At 33.6% G+C, this 19,840-nt stretch overlaps 1 protein-coding gene across 1 annotated transcript in view; it reads left to right on the top strand.

The window, feature by feature from the left end:
• Nucleotides 1-19,840, top strand: part of LOC124354202 (netrin-B) — a 345,697-nt gene that overhangs the window by 216,512 nt on the left and 109,345 nt on the right. The window contains exon 2 of the mRNA XM_046804483.1: nucleotides 12,243-12,431. Within this exon, the coding sequence (XP_046660439.1) occupies nucleotides 12,243-12,431 (189 nt within the window). The remainder of the gene's footprint in view (nucleotides 1-12,242; nucleotides 12,432-19,840) is intronic.

Here is a 19,840-nt window from a genome sequence, read left to right as displayed (position 1 = left end):
TTTTTGCCCTACTACAGGACCTTTAAAGAGCTCTTCATCTATTGCATCTCTGCAGGGCTTTATAAAACTCAGCTGTTAATAAAAACAACCTGCTATCTGCTGCTCAATCGTCTTGTTTGTAAATTATTTAAACAAGCACACATAATGGACAGACGCACTGATTGAAGGGACTTGTTCATATGATCTTTTTGCTTTTATTGTACAAACCTCTCATATAACACTCTGTACATGTATATATACATAATAATATTAAAAGTCAACTAAATAAAAGTAATAAAATCTGCGTCAGAGCTGAGTTGAAAAGTACAAAAACAAGGATCTATATTTACAGAAATTCTGTAAAAAAATACCTGGGATGGAACGACCTCTTGACTATGAAAAAATCGGTATTCACGAGATTAATAATTATAATTTTGTTCGATTTAGAAGCACCTACCAGTTTATATAATGTATTTTCTTCCTTTTTCTTCTTTTATTCGTAGAAATGTTAACAGTCCTAAATGTGAATATTAAAGCTGCAAGTTTTTGATGTTAGGCCAGGTTTATAGTACAAATTAAATCTTAAATAATCTGGAGCGGAATTGGTTCTTAACTTTATTGTAGCCTTGACTGAGTTCCTACTCTTGTTTTGATCTATATTCTTAACGGAATCTACATGAAAGTGTTTGTATTTGACCTACTTTACTTTTAAGGATGATTGATCACTTTAATTGGTTATTTCATTATGTCAAATAAATTAACACAAACTATAGCTATTTGCATCCTGACCGCTAATAATACACACAAAAATTATTGCCATGAGTACAAAACGAACGTGTAGAAGACTTGGTGAATTATTTTTTTGTTACGAGTATTTCTTCTTATTGTTTTATTCAAAATACAAAATTATTTATATGCGATCTAGATAGGACATGTAAACATTATTAAAGCGTTAGCTAATATTCATACATTGATCGTATGGGTAACCATGGTGGCAACTTGAAAATAAAAGAATAAATAAACTTCTAAACAAGCTGAGTACAATCATAAGAGATTTGAACACGTGACATTTTGAATCATAGTCAAACGAAAGAATAACAAGAGTGGAAATAATTAACGTGTAAAGTCGGTGACAAGATTTGATTTCAATGCACTCTTGCGTTCTAGTACCTCCTTATCTCACCGGATCTTTGTTTGAACACTACTATGAAACGTAACTTAACTGTTTTATATTGGAATGTATCGTGTGACAAGATTTGATTTCAATGCACTCTTGCGTTCTAGTACCTCCCTATCTCACCGGACCTTTGTTTGAACACTACTATGAAACGTAACTTAACTGTTTTATATTGGAATGTATCGTGTGACAAGATTTGATTTCAATGTACTCTTGCGTTCTAGTACCTCCCTATCTCACCGGATCTTTGTTTGAACACTACTATGAAACGTAACTTAATTGTTTTATATTGGAATGTATTGTGTGACAAGATTTGATTTCAATGCACTCTTACGTTCTAGTACCTCCCTATCTCACCGGACCTTTGTTTGAACACTACTATGAAACGTAACTTAACTGTTTTATATTGGAATGTATCGTGTGACAAGATTTGATTTCAATGCACTCTTGCGTTCTAGTACCTCCCTATCTCACCGGATCTTTGTTTGAACACTACTATGAAACGTAACTTAATTGTTTTATATTGGAATGTATTGTGTGACAAGATTTGATTTCAATGCACTCTTGCGTTCTAGTACCTCCCTATCTCACCGGATCTTTGTTTGAACACTACTATGAAACGTAACTTAATTGTTTTATATTGGAATGTATCGTGTGACAAGATTTGATTTCAATGCACTCTTGCGTTCTAGTACCTCCCTATCTCACCGGATCTTTGTTTGAACACTACTATGAAACGTAACTTAACTGTTTTATATTGGAATGTATCGTGTGACAAGATTTGATTTCAATGCACTCTTGCGTTCTAGTACCTCCCTATCTCACCGGATCTTTGTTTGAACACTACTATGAAACGTAACTTAACTGTTTTATATTGGAATGTATCGTGTGACAAGATTTGATTTCAATGCACTCTTGCGTTCTAGTACCTCCCTATCTCACCGGATCTTTGTTTGAACACTACTATGAAACGTAACTTAATTGTTTTATATTGGAATGTATTGTGTGACAAGATTTGATTTCAATGCACTCTTACGTTCTAGTACCTCCCTATCTCACCGGACCTTTGTTTGAACACTACTATGAAACGTAACTTAACTGTTTTATATTGGAATGTATCGTGTGACAAGATTTGATTTCAATGCACTCTTACGTTCTAGTACCTCCCTATCTCACCGGATCTTTGTTTGAACACTACTATGAAACGTAACTTAATTGTTTTATATTGGAATGTATTGTGTGACAAGATTTGATTTCAATGCACTCTTACGTTCTAGTACCTCCCTATCTCACCGGACCTTTGTTTCAACACTACTATGAAACGTAACTTAACTGTGTTATATTGGAATGTATCGTGTGACAAGATTTGATTTCAATGCACTCTTGCGTTCTAGTACCTCCCTATCTCACCGGATCTTTGTTTGAACACTACTATGAAACGTAACTTAATTGTTTTATATTGGAATGTATTGTGTGACAAGATTTGATTTCAATGCACTCTTGCGTTCTAGTACCTCCCTATCTCACCGGACCTTTGTTTGAACACTACTATGAAACGTAACTTAACTGTTTTATATTGGAATGTATCGTGTGACAAGATTTGATTTCAATGCACTCTTGCGTTCTAGTACCTCCCTATCTCACTGGATCTTTGTTTGAACACTACTATGAAACGTAACTTAATTGTTTTATATTGGAATGTATTGTGTGACAAGATTTGATTTCAATGCACTCTTACGTTCTAGTACCTCCCTATCTCACCGGACCTTTGTTTGAACACTACTATGGAACGTAACTTAACTGTTTTATATTGGAATGTATCATGTGACAAGATGTTCCGAGAAATATTTCATCTGTAAATCTGTAATCATGGAGTTTGGCTATCATTGAAGTCCATCACTTAGGGGGGGTGACACAATTTCTCCTTCGTCTGCCAGTAAATATAAAACTTTATTTTATGTACGATTGTCTGTATGTCCACAAGACATCTCAAGAATAAAATGAGCTGTAGCTATAAATTTGAATTTCACAAGGAGACTCAGCGATGACTGTTGCGGGGCACGTGGTTTGCATTCTATTTTTCATTTAAGCTAAAAGCTTTTTGCTATGTTAAATATTTCGTCGTCAAAATTAAAATTTGAGTTTAAAATTAATAAATCACAATTGGCTTAAGAATTTTGTAAAAATTAAATGGTTAAGTTTACAGACTTAATGCATTAATATAAGTTCGACTTTATAGCTAAAAGCTACTTTTAATGTTGTAAAGGTTTACTATGTCCTGTGAGTTATTTTTCAACCGTTAGCTCATATCATCACTCCACATTATCGCGTAAGTGTAAGTTTCATTTTTAATAAGCCTAACTATTATCTAATAACTTACTCAAACTAAGTTTCCTACAAACATGCTTTCATAATGTGCATCAACAAACTGTAGTCTTTCCCCCTGGCATTAAACGTCTCGTATCAGCTAATGTAACCTGAACGTTATTATAGCTATGTAAAATAATTGTTGTATACTAATATTATGGTTATATCTAAGGAATGCGAATATCAGGAATCCGCCCTATTGGTATCCCTCATTTAGGTATTCGATGATTAGGAAGTGGTTCCGGTGATAATAAGACTTTCGAATGGCCAACATTTTTCTCGGGAATGTTTGAAAACCTATGTAAAAATGTGTTACCTATATATGACAAGCGGGCTGCGCTCGCGGGATATGGGTGTGTAACAGCCTATGCATTTGGGAATTCTGTCCAATCATGTTAACAGTTCTGAGCTGTGATACGAAGGTTACACGAGTTTTCCAGACATTTGTTATCGTTCACTTTTGCAGAGAGTTTTATTTTGTTAAAGCGCAGTAAACCAACAATATAAACCCCCAAGAAGAATTCGCTCATTACTTAAATGCCTTATCGTAACCAGACAAGAAAGAGTTGCTTCCGGATTACATAGCGGCTCACTGCCGACTTTTAAACCGACCATTTAAACCCAATAAGCCAATATAAAATTAACTAGCTTCTGTACAATCTTCAACTTGTTTACTGAATATTTTTACACTTACATAAAAGTATATGTATTTTTACCAAAAACATTAACAACTAATTGGAATCGTTGACTAGGAAAAACAACCATACTTACTTCACAGTCTACTATATCCCAGTTGTATCTGATAACACGCATTCACATCCACCAGACTATGTGACAAATTAAAGTCAATCACTAATACGTTCTGGTTCACATAATTCCTCATCACATGATAATATTGAATGAATTAGATCATTATTTTAACAGGTAAAGTAAAGACACTTATTTAAACTTAAATTAGTAATCGCTATTTGCAGTTCATGGAAATACTCTCATTTGAAGGTAAAATTTAACGTTTTCTAAACCTGCAAAAAAATAGTGTCAATCAACGACACGTTTGTAAAGTCATTTTCAAGAATATAGCTTATTTAGTGCGTAAGAAATACGTTCTTTTTAAGAATATACCAGTTTTATAGCCCTACTCTGCCCTTTTTCATGGGCCACTGTACTAAATGTATGAGGAACTTGTAAATGAGAATAAGATGAGAGTCTGCGTAGTGCAAAGAAGCCAGTGCTGATAAATGGTGTAATGATTGCATACATGATTTCAACCTGCATTCACATACAACTCCAACTCCTTAGAGCACTGCAACTCCCCCTTTCACATAGCCAAACTTTTGCAATGCTCAGAGTGCGTTAAAGTAGAATTTATTTATGCGTTTTTACAGATTATTCATTCTCAGCTCAATAAACCCGGCTGTTAAGATTGTACTTGAAACCTAATCGACGCCGCTCGAACCAGAGTACAAATCAAGAGCTAAACGATCGGCACAGTATTACATGATAAACCTAAATTACAAATTTAATGTTGGCGGTTCACTCATTTCCTACCCGCCCCATAAAGAAACCAGGAAGCCCAGCAATGTGATGGAGATATTGGCGAGGAAACCAGTTCCATATCTAAAAAGAAATCCGACCGCTTGTGATAAATCAATTAGGAGATATGCCCTCGACATCAAGTTGGCAACATTTTTAACGTCAATATCTTTAGTATTGCAATTGATATTTGCACTTTACTAATCACAGGTGTTCAACCTTATAAATATCAAACTTGACAAGTAAACAGATTCCAGAACATAAATTTTCAATATTGATATTCGTAACTATTATAACAATATTTGTGTTGATTCTTCTAACACATAATGAGCAAGCATGATCCACATAGATCCTTCCCTCTTCCAACATTATCGATAATCAAACTTTATAAACCTCTTCTGTTTTGTATTAAATTGCTCTAAAAATAGTTAGTTTTTCTATTGTTCTACTAATGATTTATTTTTGCAACCATTTTTTATTTCACTTACAAAGTTTCAGCATTCATGCTTTTTTACTTAGGACGAGAAGCTGAAGATCCACCTTATTGTCCTTAGTTCTTAAAGGACATTTGCGATTCTGGAGTGATAGACTTTCACGATAGGTTGGGTTGGCGGTAGGGAATGCCTCATCTCGAGACCCCATGAGGAGGGATGGTAGGCTCTATTTACCTGTCATGTCACCCTGGGAAAGGATGGTTACTCTGAAAGATTCAAAGAATAAAAAAAGACAAGTTGGATGGAAGTTTTGTTGTCAGTCAATTTGGTACTTCATAATTGCCTTAATCTTCTTTTAAGACTTATACACAAATTTATTTCCTACATGAACATGCCAAGGAAGCACAATCCAAATGTCTGAGACTTCTGACTCAAAAATTTGATTTAATTTTAAAATTAAATTATAGGGTCTGATAAAGAATATTAGTCTGCTCTATTTTTGATCAAATTTGGGCTGTTGGTCAACTGTATTATTAATATATTCAGAAAAGGTTACTCGTATGATAATTTATTTTTAAAGGTTTGAAACACTGCTCAATAATTATGAATTTTAATTGAAAATCTTTTATTTAGAGGTATTGATTTGTAGACTAAATAATAATTATTTATATCCAAAGGAGTGTCTAAAATTGAATAATAATTAACATAAATTTCTCTTTAATTTATTTCAAGTTGACTGAGTAAAAACGCGATTTATATCATGAGCTCTAGATTATCGGCAATCATTTTTTTTTTTCATGATATTCTATAACACAATGCGATGTCAAGTATATTTGGATGGAAGATACGTGCCATATTGTATCCCTACTTAACTCTTGTCTCTACTGACATGGCTACAAACTCTAAATTCACTAGTTCGACTTATGCATGAGTTAGTAGTTGTTAGATGTGGTGTGACTGACAGATGGAGTAGAAGGCGCGACTCGTTTATATCACTTAATTAGGCGCTGTCGATGATTTGCAACTCGCAACCAGACTAATTAGGCGCGCCTAAACATCACTACAAGCGCGCCGAGTCATTAGCCTCATCAGCGCTCTCCTTTTAGCCTCTTTGTTTTCCCGACTCTTCACAACTTGCGAAAAATCTCAATTAACTCGGCGCTTTTAATCTTGCTGTCGTATGATTATTTATACGCAGTTATTTCATATATATTCTGTATAAAAATAAGTTGACTCTATAAATAAATGTACTAAATAAGTGTGGAATTCCTACTAAATATATCAGTTGTCATGTATAATAATTGTACACTGATTCCAAAACATTTATTTTCGCGCCAAATATTTCTAATCAAACATAACTAAATTAAATTAGAAGAAGGTTATATAGTGGTGTATTTTCAACAAAATAAACATAATTTAATTTGGCATTATCAGTCAAGTTACATAACGGAACTAGCAATATTTTTATTAGTAAATTATGCTTTAAATTAATCTATAGTGTTACCGTACTAGAAAGTAGAACAGAACTTTTACACTGTACTCTGTGTTAGGGGGAGATGTGTTGCTATGGTTATACTAGCAGTGCATTTTATTGAAAATAACTACGAATACAATTGGAGATTTTAGGCCAATATCGTTAATCTAAGCAGTTACGAAGTAAAATAAAAACACAATAAGTTGCAACTTAAAATATGAATCCAACGAGTGGTTTTACCACTGAAAATTCCGCTCCATAATTTGTCTTCTCTTAAGTTGTAAAGCAGCACGAGAGGAGTAAGGGTGGGGAAGGACCACCCGCTGATCTCTCGGCGAATATTGGCCACCCGTTTTGCATAACAAATTGACCCTGATGGCCTTAACTTACCTAACATAACATAACCTCTCCGAGGTGACATCCCGACACCCTCTCCCAGCGATGTCCTGTCCGATACGGCGGAATTATGTTGGTGTCCAGTGCTGTAGCCGGTCCCACGGTAGTCGGCATTCTAACGTATAAATTAAATGTCTTATAGATATGTGAATTTCAAATGTATTATCGTGTTAAAGCCATTTTCATTTAACCTAATTACTATAAATACCGGCGTGATAAGTCAAATTATTGGAAACAAAAAAAATGAAAAGTACATAATTTCATAACATATAAAGTAAAGTATAAAGTATAAAAAACAACTAACTTCACACTAACTTTTCATTTAGAAATGAGGCTAGTGCAACTATACTATCCAACAATCTTAGCCCTTAACAAACATCTTACTTTTAACCTATAATATGTTTTAGGTGGTATATATTCGGTTTTCAATTAATTTCTTAAAATAAGTTGTAGGTTACAGGCATCTGAAGACGGAACACATGGAGTTTTTTTCATTAAAGTAAGTCTATTTCAGATAAGGATATGACATTGTACAGTATGTACATGAAACATAACTACAGGGAGTGAAACGTTTATGTTTATAAAAATACAAGTCCCTTAAGAAAACCTATCTAAAGCACACGTGATTTTTATAAGTTATATATTTTATAAATAGTAATTTCCTTAAGTTATAAATTAATGCTAAATATTACATGCTATTACATAGCTCTGAAGCTATAACTGATGTACATAGAGTAAAACTTGCATATTTATGCACCTGATACTGTTTATATTTTGAATATAAATTATTAATATGCAGTCTTGAACACAATCTCCATGATAATAGCGGTCTCAGATGCGAGGCACCGCAGAACGTACATGTGTAGGTTGACACGTGGTATTCACCAACTGCCAGCCGGCAGAGTGTAGCATATCGCAGAAGAAATTACACAGATCAGGCCAGCTTTAGTGGTTTCGTACAAAATTACAGCCGTTAGTAACACAAGAGCTGATAATTGTGGGGTCATTTTCGACCGAGAGGTACAGCGACTAGGGCGAGTAGGTAATAAACAGTGGTGGCTCAACCTAGCGCCAGCGGCTGGAACTGAATTAATCAGCGCTGCCGTGCGGCGGCGGCGTTTAGCAGCTATCAACACTTGTAATTGCGATGTCTACCTCCAGGAGTGTGGGCGTCTACGGTCTAGGTGTTAGGTGGTGCATTTGAGTCGTGGACATGCGTCGTTTTCGTTTTACGATGGCCTGGACAGATTTTTATTATTTTATTGCCGGCAGCACTTTGGTGTCGAGGATAACTACAGTATGAGCTAGAGAATTTTTTTTTTATTGGTACAGACAGAGAACATAAATAAGAGGTTCATAAACAATGCATTTGATTACTTTTAGACATTGTATAATACTAGGATTTTTACATTAAGCACATCATAAAACAAGTTGACATGGTGCATTAAATTATATGAGCATCTTTTACCTGGCCATTACAAGTTATTTAGTTCGTTTTAATGAAAGTGCGATTCCCAAAAAAGTAAAGCATAGCATTAATAATTCAAATCCAAGAAACTGAGATTCTATTACAGAACTACTTATTTAACAGCAGAAATATTTTTGGGTTGTACTTTATCGTTTTTCTCATTAAACTAGAGGGATCGAGGGCTCTAGTCTTCCGACGGTAATGGACGGAATTCTCTAGTATTACCACTCTTCTAGTGGATAATTCTAATACCAACTTTAAAGCGCTATAAATTCAAATTCTAACTCCATAAAATCTCATAAGAAGTAGAATAATCACAATGAACGATGAATACAACGATCAAAAATAGAATATCACAATAATTGTGTACAAGTTCACTTAATCCCTTACTTTTCCGATTAATTAAATAAATGCCTCCTAAAATTTTCATTTTAGAGTATTTATTTTTTTCAACACTGTTAACCAAGATGTTGTTGGTCCAGTCATTAATTTATAAATTTAGAAATAATAATTTAAACTTTAACGTAAAGAAGTTCTTAATTTCCAGAGTTTATATGTTGTTTTTAACTTTTAAAATTGTCTTTTACTTACAAACTGAACAATATTCTCCAAATATCAATAAACAACGGTAAAACTTTAGCTAGGGAATAATGATTAGACACGATTTGAAGTCTAAGAATTTTCAAACCATCATTGTCATTTATCTGAAGAAAAAATTTTAATAAGTATTCAATTGATAAAAACGTGGCTTTTGTATTTCACGAATAGAAACTCGTAAGTTTAGAAGTCTGAATCTATGGATTTAAGTGATGTATAATATAAATTAAACCTTTTTGAAAGGTTTTCAAAGTTATGGAAGATAACAGATTTACAAAAACGGAAGAATAAAAACTGACCAAACTCTTAAAAGACTTGTAAGACCAACTAACTATTTTTGTAACACGCCAAAAGGACGACAACAAATTTTGCTGACCGCTGTCTTTCAACAGAACCCTGTCAGCAATTAAGAAGTATCAAATCTAATGGATTTCTACTGTCGATGTACTAAATAGCCTATTTTAAGTTTTCATGTTGAGATTTCAAAGCTCTGTTATAAAAATAATCCCACGGAGGAAGGGAGAATTTATATTGATAAGCCTTGTATCGAAATGGCTGAAAGGGTGTTGGTTTTCGTACTGGATAAAAAGAAACTGTCTCGGAGTATCCCCTTGGTGGTTGTATGGTTTAACGGGCTCCCGAGGGATATGAGGGCCCGAAACAACTTCGGTCGAATGGGGGATAAAGTGATATTCTGGGGTTTGAAGATATTTACTTATAAATTACAACCTTCCCAATTTTATCCAGAGTGTTCCTTCAGTGGTGTTTAATGTTTTTGGATTTCATCATAAAATTGGTGCTTTTATTTCATCCCATAACACCAAAGTATGCGGTCGTTAAAATATTTCTTTCCTTTTCTTCTCTAAACCGTTTTTTTAATATTTTATTTTTTTTAAATTAAAATAAAAATCACAAAATTAAAAATGAGAATTATTAAAAAAATGTGTTTGTATAAGGATATACATACGTATGTGTGTAAATGTGAGCCATTCAGACTGGATGACGTTTCAAACTGTGCACTTGAATTAGGCTAAGGACAGTTCTTTGGAGTCAACGATAATCTTTAAATTGTTATACTTACATTTTCAATTAAATAATTACAGACAATCTCCCAATATAATTAATTAAAAAATGGTCTAACTTTCTTATTAGATTTTTAGTATAGATAGGTAAAAGTACAATAAAACGTGTTAGAGACCATAGTGTTCTTTTAATATAATTCAGATAACCGTATTTCGGCAGTAGTACTATTTTCTAAATATTTATATTATGAATATTTGAGATTTCTATTTTATGATCTTAGAAAAAAATAAATCTACAAAACATCGTGAATTTGCTTAGATAATCTATCAGTAAAATCTGAAATTTTCGGTAAATCTGTTTATTCTGTGTTTACACAATTGTATGGATCACTTAAAAAATGATTTTTTGAAAATTATTTTCGTTTAAGTTTTAAAAATGTTATTGTATCGTTTAAGAAACCATTTACTATAATTAACTTTTCTTTCCTTCCTTTGCTCTTTTCTGTTCACTTTTTCGGAAGTGTTATCAGAGTAGTGTTAAATACCATCAACAAATATCGATATAATGTCCTCCCTAGGAAGCTACCTGGTCTAGGTCCAGGTATAGACCTAATGGAGAACACCTGTTCCCTTATCTGTGCTTGTTTGGAAACAGCTGAGCTGATAACACTCGTACAATGAATGGTGTGATGTTTTACAGCTTGTTTGACATCTCATTCGCCGATAACGCCCCATTGTTGGCCTGCTTTTATTGTTGTAACTGTCCAATTGTTCTTTTATTGCAGTCAGTCGCAGCCGTACATTGCGGCGCTGTTATTGCCGAGGTTTATCGCAATATCTGTGATGTCTACTATATCCATAATACAGGAGTAATGTGACACAAATAATGCCGTAGAATGACGTATAAACCTTATGTATATATAAACTTATATTCTTGACAGCTACGTTTAGAAAAAAAAACATTATTTCGTTTTGGCATATATCATTATTAAAATTATCATATTCCATGTTGCTAAAATAATTGTATTACCTGGCATAGCTGGGGGCCGCTTTTTCATATTAGTGGCCACTTCCTATTTAACCTACATTTCTCCTTATCTTACTATATGTCTTGTACAGAGCTGACATATGATGATAAGAAGTTAACAATAATACTTTAACAAAAGTTTCTCACAGATCTTCAGTAATTTACTTTATAAATCGAGAAAAATCTTTTACAAGCATTATACGTATATAAATTAAATATACCTCTTATAAAAAACGCAATGAATACGAAATTTAATTAGAGTTAAACAAATATGCAGATACCTAATCAGGTACTATCTCAAATTCTGTAAAGAGTTCTTAAAGACTTCTGTAGAGATTCCTTAAAGGCTGTACTGTTGAATAGTGTGTACTTCTTTGACAAGTAAACTCCTAGCATATCTTGAGACAGTAAAGTTTATTTGGTAACAATTAAAACCTAAAACCTGTAAAACAGCTCTAAAAGGCTGTGGAGAAAATAAAGTAAAATTATGTATGCGTATGGCTTGATTAGAAAATGACGTTAAAGAATCTTAAAAGTAAACAATAATCGGACCCACAAACATCAAGAACGCAGATGTAATATGTAACCCGGACAAATTTTTTGGGAATATTTTTGTACAAGTCATGCAGGTTGATCTGTCCCCAGTCTTCCGTCACTACTGTCAATGGAGACCTGTTATACGACACAAAAATAACTGTCGATCACCTAACCTTGACAAAGACGACCATGTGTAGTGTTGTCCTAACGACCTTTATGTTCGTGTTTCAGCCTGCAACTGCAACTTGCACGCGAGGCGGTGCCGCTTCAACATGGAGTTGTACAAGCTGAGCGGACGGGTTAGTGGCGGAGTCTGTTTGAAGTGCCGCCACTTTACTGCAGGGAGACACTGCCATTATTGCAAGGAAGGGTACTACAGAGACCCCACAAAGCCTATCACACACCGCAAAGCCTGTAAAGGTAAGTGCTTGTTTATTGTATGTTGATATTTTTAATTTAAAAATACAATTATTCAGAGAAAGAATTATTTGGAATTTGCAAAGAAACAAAGGAAAGGCACAGGGGAGAGGTCTTAGGAAGGCCAATAATGAGATAGGAAAGCAAAATTTTGGGAGTTAAAGGAGAGAAAACTTATAAGAATAATCATTTGTTTCATTTTGGCTGTAGTGTAAAGGAAAGGTATTTCTTGGGGGGAGGGGAGGTATAATGGAAATTGAAGGGAAAATATCACAGAAAGGCCGCACACTGATGGGAGGGCAATATTATGAGAATTAAAATGAAGGAATAATGCAGGAAAACATCCTGACCACAAAATCGCAATATAAGGAATATATGAAGTCAACTGAATATTTCGGCACATTGCTGTAAATCATTTCATCCACAGCATTAATTATTTATCTGAACTTATAGTTCGTTTCTTTAGGTGTAGAGCAAGATAGATATATGTGACGACATTCCAGATCCTACAACAAGAAAGTTCAAATATTGAATCTATCAGAAGATGGCTCCACAGTTCGTAGCCAAAGACGTGACAACCACAAAGGACGTCCGCCGTCGTATTTGTTGGGCTCTTTTAGGGTATCAACATCAGTGTTTGGAAGGCACTTCTTTAACAAGGTCGACCCCAGTAGGCCACTTGCATGCCCAAACCACCGGTATACATTTGTACTTAATCTTACAGTACTCAAGAGGAACATAACAAATTTTAATGTAATTACTTGTACAACTGTGAAGAGTTAAAGGACTCTAATAACAATTATAATAGTCAACATTTGTCGACATACAGACCGCACAAAACGACATTATACATTAATTTTAGGTTCATCAATCTTGTGCTTTAGAGGCATGAACGAAAATATTAAAAACATGTAAGTTTATATGGCCCAGTTTAACTGAATGGAATACCAAATTACAAGTATTTTATTGCTGAATCCAAACTGCATTTGGATTGTATGACACAAAACAAAGGAGCAATTAAGGATAATCAGGGTCCCCACAGAATACAAAATATATTTGGAAAAAATAAATTAGTGTTATGAAATGTACTCAGGAAAGGTATCATAGGAAATATATCTTAAACGTTGACCCCTAATATATTCTTAGCGTTCACGTCAAAGCTCGGTACCATCATGGACCAGTAAAGGAACAAGCATCGTCTACCCTTAGTTTAAATTTTTATACGTGTTTTGGGAGCCGAGGCCGAATACCGAGTTAACAACCGATTATAGAACGCACGCAACGAGCAGGGGTGTCCCCCGGTGGTGATCTCACTACAGAACCACTATATCGGTGAAAGTAGTAACGGTCGTAACTAATTAATTGGTTAAATGATGACCCGTGACTCGCGCCGACCTCTCTCTTATCTCCCGCTGCCCGCTTCTCGCCTTGTCGCCGCGATGACGTATGCCACTTATCTCTCCTAATCACCCGCCAGTCCTTAGGTTTCACTCCTTATCTCGTTTTAATTAAAAGGACCCAATGAGAGTGATAGAATGCGTTTTGTTATCAATTACAGCCCATTTGTAGGCAGCTTGCCTCACAGACTTTATTTTCTGGTTTTACTCGTTTCATCTCCCGGTGTTTTGTTTGTTTTATTTTAACAGCTTTCATTCTGGACATGTTTTTTCTTTTTATTTACTTTCGTGTCCGTTTATATTTTGCTTTCTCTTCCTACAGCGTACATAAAGATAAAGTATTGTAGTCGTGCTAACAAAATAGCTTTACAATTTGTGAGCTAATTCGTTTTGGGGTTCCCTAATATGAAAAATATATTTTTTCATTCCAGTGTCTGTATATGTCTGTACATACATATATTTATGTCCATTTAGTCATAACCATTTAATTTCACTAAAATTTAATTCTAATTTAAGACTTTAATTCGTTTTAATTGTGTTTGCTTTACATGAAACCACGTGTTTTCAACAACTTTTATTTATAACAAAATTTAATTATTAAAGAATAGAATGTAAATATTGTTATCTCAGCTTTTAAATTTAAAGCAATAAAAGAATAGTGTTTTCTTAAGAATTTGTTTTCCTTAAATAATATTACTTTTACAACGTCTCCTCAATAATTGTTGGAAATGGCACGAAATCGTTTTTTTTTTTCAACTTACATATAGCTGTCTGTACTTATTTTTACCTTTCATGAAGCTTTAGAGATCGGTAAGAGGTCGAAAGGTCTTCTTCTCACGCCTCTCCCATGTTCCCCTGTATGAGACGAGAAGAGTCAACGTGAACCGAAATTATTGCTGCAATGAACATAAACACCGCCCGGCGGCGGACGCTAAACAGGTGAGTTTAACACTTCCGTAACGAGTTAGGCAGAGTGGTTGGGCAGCGGTTTTAGCGAAGGGACCGGTTGAGGGACCGAGGAACGGCGGACTTGAACTGCCAGCTGTTAATTGCTCTGGACAGTATATAAATAGGTGATTACCACTTAAGTTGCGCCATCACCCTCTTCACGGTTGTCGCCGCGGCGGCGGGAGCTCGGTTCGTACTTGAAACACGGGACATTTGCGACTCACGATCCAATTTAAGGGGAATGACTATTCTAGCGTAATTAACCAATGTTTTTTGTACAGATAGGCGGTAATGTAAAATTTTTCAAACGGGGCGTATCCTATATCCAGAAAAATGTATCACAGTTAAGAATTTTACAATGTTATATTCTTTATAACTCCCGATTCTAGATACTTCTAACACTAGTTAATGTCTACTAGTGAGCTGAAGTTTGGCAACCTTAATGATAAGATTAATTAATGATAAATTACAGCTTATTCCGAACATTAAAGCAAGTCTACACATTTTAGTCAGTTATTATAAAATTTACGCATTTAGTCAACAAAATACTTCTAATATATATATATATATATATATATATATATATATATATATATATATATATATATATATATATATAAAATTATATATATATATATAATTTTAAAATCAAGGCAACTAGATAGGTTAAACCTGATTCTGTTTTAAATAAAATTTTAGTTATTTGTCAAAAATTCATAAATATTCTACATACAGCTGATTTGAAACTTGTTTTTAATCATATATTTATTTGTTCAATTTTTTTTAGATGTTATTTATTGGTTTGAGTTCTCTTTATTTTTCTTGTTAAATGCATGGTTTTATGATGAAGGGTTCTGGAAACCCGAAAATTAAAAACATTAACTTAACTGACTTTCCTATGTTACATAATAGTGCGCCTTGCCTTGCAGCGCCATGGTGACCGTGATCTGCTGCCAAGTTAAGCATGCGCGGCTTAATACAGACACTGCGCTGGCAAGTTATTGCAGCGCCTACAGTCATTTTGTTCTGTGCTTGTAACATTAATCTTTTTCTGTATTTACATTAGCATACATTCGAAAACCCAATGATATTGTTATACTGTATCGTTATAAGGGTGTCCACAATTATTCAATTGACAATTTGATTTGTCAACTCAAAATAAGTGAGAAATATCACAGAATCTATAGCCCTATCTTGCTTAGTTTACCGTCTGTCTGTCTGTTTGTGTTTTAAAAAAAACAAATTATATCTTTTAATTGCATAAAGTCATAAAGAGGAATAGCACTCTGTAAAGCCTTAACCGTTCCGATACTATTTGCAGCGAAAAAACCTTGCTACAAAATGTTTGTATAAAAGTATCCCATATATTACTGTTTTTGTAAATGTTATATAAAATCTTCCGTTTTTGAGTTATTACGGTTTGAAACTTGTGTATGGCTGTAATTTTGAAACCTATTATGATATATTTCAGAATTTATTTTTAAAGTTGTTGTTTAGACTAAAAATGTTGTTACCTTTCACTAATGACGCGGTAATGGAAGACAAAAATTAAATAGTCGCAATCACGGCAGTTTATACGTTATAATACTAATATCTCCTTACTACTGGATGCTTATTATGAAGTGGAAAGTACATTATCGAGGAGAAAAATTACAGTTTACATCAAAATCATTCAAACTTTGAGAGGTTGCTATTTCCAAATGAATGGCCCTTTTTAAGTCGGATTTGTGACAATCTGTTTTCTTAAGAACGACCCTTAAAATGGGCTATAATTCGACCTATGCTTTGTTTAAGATAACGTCCTCGACAGGACATTCCCTTGTAGCAAAACATGGCAACTGAACCGACCAAACTATAAGTAACTACAGTGAGGGCGTATCCCTAGAGTTTCATTTACCTGCGTTTATTCATAAACAAAACTTTTTATGGTTGCAAATTATTTAGACACTCGCTATATGTATATGTATAGGGTATGTGTTTAATAACTTTCTCTGTTTTAAATTTCGTGTATTACTTTACTAAAATCAATTGGAAATATAAGGACGCTGCTACCTTCGATTAGATGCTACAGTAGATTATTCACCATCCAGTTGTAAAAGTGAAAAAACCTAACAATTACAATCCATACAATTAATTTAACGAAGCTTACCCAAAAGTGTAAGTTGAGGTAATTTTTTTGTGGAATTAAGTAGCGGTTGGTAGTAATGTACGTTACAGGTTATACAGTTGGACCAGATGAACGGTGGCGGGAGAAAACCAGTACCTTGCCTCTCTGTACTATATGTCATGCTAATATACCACCATGTGTTTCGCTTACATCAGCTACTGCTTGCTCCTGCACACGTATAGTCTCTAGTAACATCGCTCATCTTGTGACTTGCTCATTAGTAGGCTGTGATTAATATAGTAGTGTGTGATTGATTGTATCTTATAAAACGTTCATGCTTCATTCTTTGTTAACATTGTTCAATATTGTGTACTATTCCATATTAAATTCTATGAGTTAAAGTAAAAAAAAGACTATGAGTACTCATTTAAGAAAAAGACAGCATATACTATTCATTTTTACAACATTTTTATATGAGGTATTCTTAATAATGTTGTATGATTGTAAAAGTACGTACTATTTGAACTTTAATATACTGGAAAAATCAATGAAGAGATACCCTCGTCGATTAACAAAATAGATATAAATTTAATATATCTGAGAAGAGAACGCTTACGGTACGTGGTATCAAAATTATGACGTCACAAGTTCCAGTGACAGTCACGGAGTCGGAGAGTGTGGTTACGACTCACAAGGGAGTCACAAGACGATACCCTTCCTCCCCTCCGCTCTAAAACCACCCCCTTATCCCAGTCCAATCTTATCCTTCCTAACAACAGCTAGTATTTTCCTTGAGAAAGGCAATTTTTCATAGACGATAGAAGAATTCACTAAACCCGTTATTTTTGTTAGTTTGAGTTTTAACCATTAAAACTAAAAACTGAGATGTAATAACTATATTAAGCTAATATTGAATTATACTCACATTCTAATTACTATCTTTAACATATCCACTTATAAAGAATTAAAAATTTCAACCTTAATGTATTTGGAATTAAACGTTGTATATATATATTCCAGATATTATTGTATTGTTGAAAATTGTTCAGTGTTATATGTATATATTTATTGTATTGTACTATAAAATACTTTTATTAGAATTTTTACATGAATAAAATACTAGAAAAACAAAGCATGTAGTCCATCAAAGGTTATCATGCAGGATTCCAATATGACTTTTTAGAGATGTTCATAGTTCCATACGCACATTGAGGAGACTAAGACGATAATTTCGAATATATTTTTTTATGCATCCTCAAATATGGTTAAGTTATTTTTATTATAAATACATTATTTCCAAGTATTAATAACGAAATGTTAATTCTTTAAATTTATTATAGTTTTGTAATTTAAAAGATCATAAAATTTTATCTGAAGAAGTTTAAATTGAGCAAAATAATTGTCAAATAGACTGTAGTAAAACGACCACTAGTTCTGCCCCATCTCAAATACTATTACGCCGTTATTTTTTGTCGTAGGATCATGTTTGATTTTTCATTTTAAAGATATAAATAATACGCCTCCAAACACCTTTTCCTTGTAAACTTTATGATTTTTGAGTATTCATTTATTCAATAAAACACAAAAAAGTTTAAAGCTTAAAATGATAAACCAATAAAGCATTCGAACAATTTTAAAAAGCGTTTGTATCACTGCAACACGAGCTGTATGCGTTGCGTAGTCTATAGATTACACCAAATGAGACATCTCATACAACCTCATATAACTTTATGAAAAAAATAGGCCGCCAGTACAGCAGGCTTTTAATAAGTATTCAAAATTTAATGACTGCAGTTACACTTTTAAGTGTTGCAATTGAATTTGGGATTGAAAAATATTCTTTATGTAAAATTGACACTTGTTTTGTTCATTCGGTATTAATTTCACTTAGAGTTATCAATATTGTTTATAATATATATGTGTGCAGAGAGTTAAAATGCCTATGAATTTAACCTAAAAGCATTATTTTCCAAATCTATAATCAACATTTCGAGGTTGCAGACACTAAAAAACACTGAGGGCAGCAACTGGTCGACCATTACTCAGACTGAGCTGTAACCTCAATTGGGCTGTGACACTCCAGACACTTTGTGACTGTACGAATGTAATTAATCCAGGATCCTGTGGTTCACGCTGTGACGGTTCATATGACAAATGACGGCACGCGCGAACCGCCTGGCTACCATCCAATACTAGACATCACCTGTTCTCCTCTTGTAAACAATATAATCAGCTGTTTATTCCAGTACAGTGCCACCAACTGTTGTTCTCCGCAACAAAAATAACTTTGTTGGTTTATTTTATTCAAACCACTATTTATGTTTCTAAGCAAAGACGTTTTTAGAATAAAAATAGTCAGTACTGATTTTGTTATATTTATAATAAAGGTATTTTATATATATATATATATATATACATATTGTTTACTAATTTTTCGAATTTTATGTTGTAATGTTCGAATCGTGCAAAAGCGCACTACTGAATTTTCACGAGATTTGGAAGTAGAATAAACAATTTTGAGAATTAGTTGATTTCACTTTCGGAAATACTGCCGTTTAATGTGAATACATACTATGAATTGAACTTTGGGAAGCGGATTTTTAATCAATGCATTTTTTCTTTTACTTTAGTTCAAGCTGTGGTTATAAGCTAAGGTTGTAGCTTTATCCCTCATCAATTGTGAAAACCACGAGAGAAAAGATGGGAATAGGAGCAGAAATTAATTATAACAATGAACCATGTAATCTATGATACTATTAAACTCTATGATGCTATTGGCCTCATAAGAATTTACCAGTGACTGCTAAATGATACAACAGATATAAAGAGTTTGATGACGAGGTTGACCGACTGGAACTAAATAAAACGACCCTGTTAAATTTGAACTTCAACGATTTGTATACAGAGAAAGATCTGCAAAGTTTTCGTTATTCTAAAAGTAAAGCGTATACATTCCTATT

The sequence above is a fragment of the Homalodisca vitripennis genome, chromosome 2 (assembly GCF_021130785.1).
Source record: "Homalodisca vitripennis isolate AUS2020 chromosome 2, UT_GWSS_2.1, whole genome shotgun sequence".
Classification (NCBI taxonomy): Eukaryota; Metazoa; Arthropoda; class Insecta; order Hemiptera; family Cicadellidae; genus Homalodisca; species Homalodisca vitripennis.
This window is presented reverse-complemented; position numbering and strand designations above follow the sequence as displayed.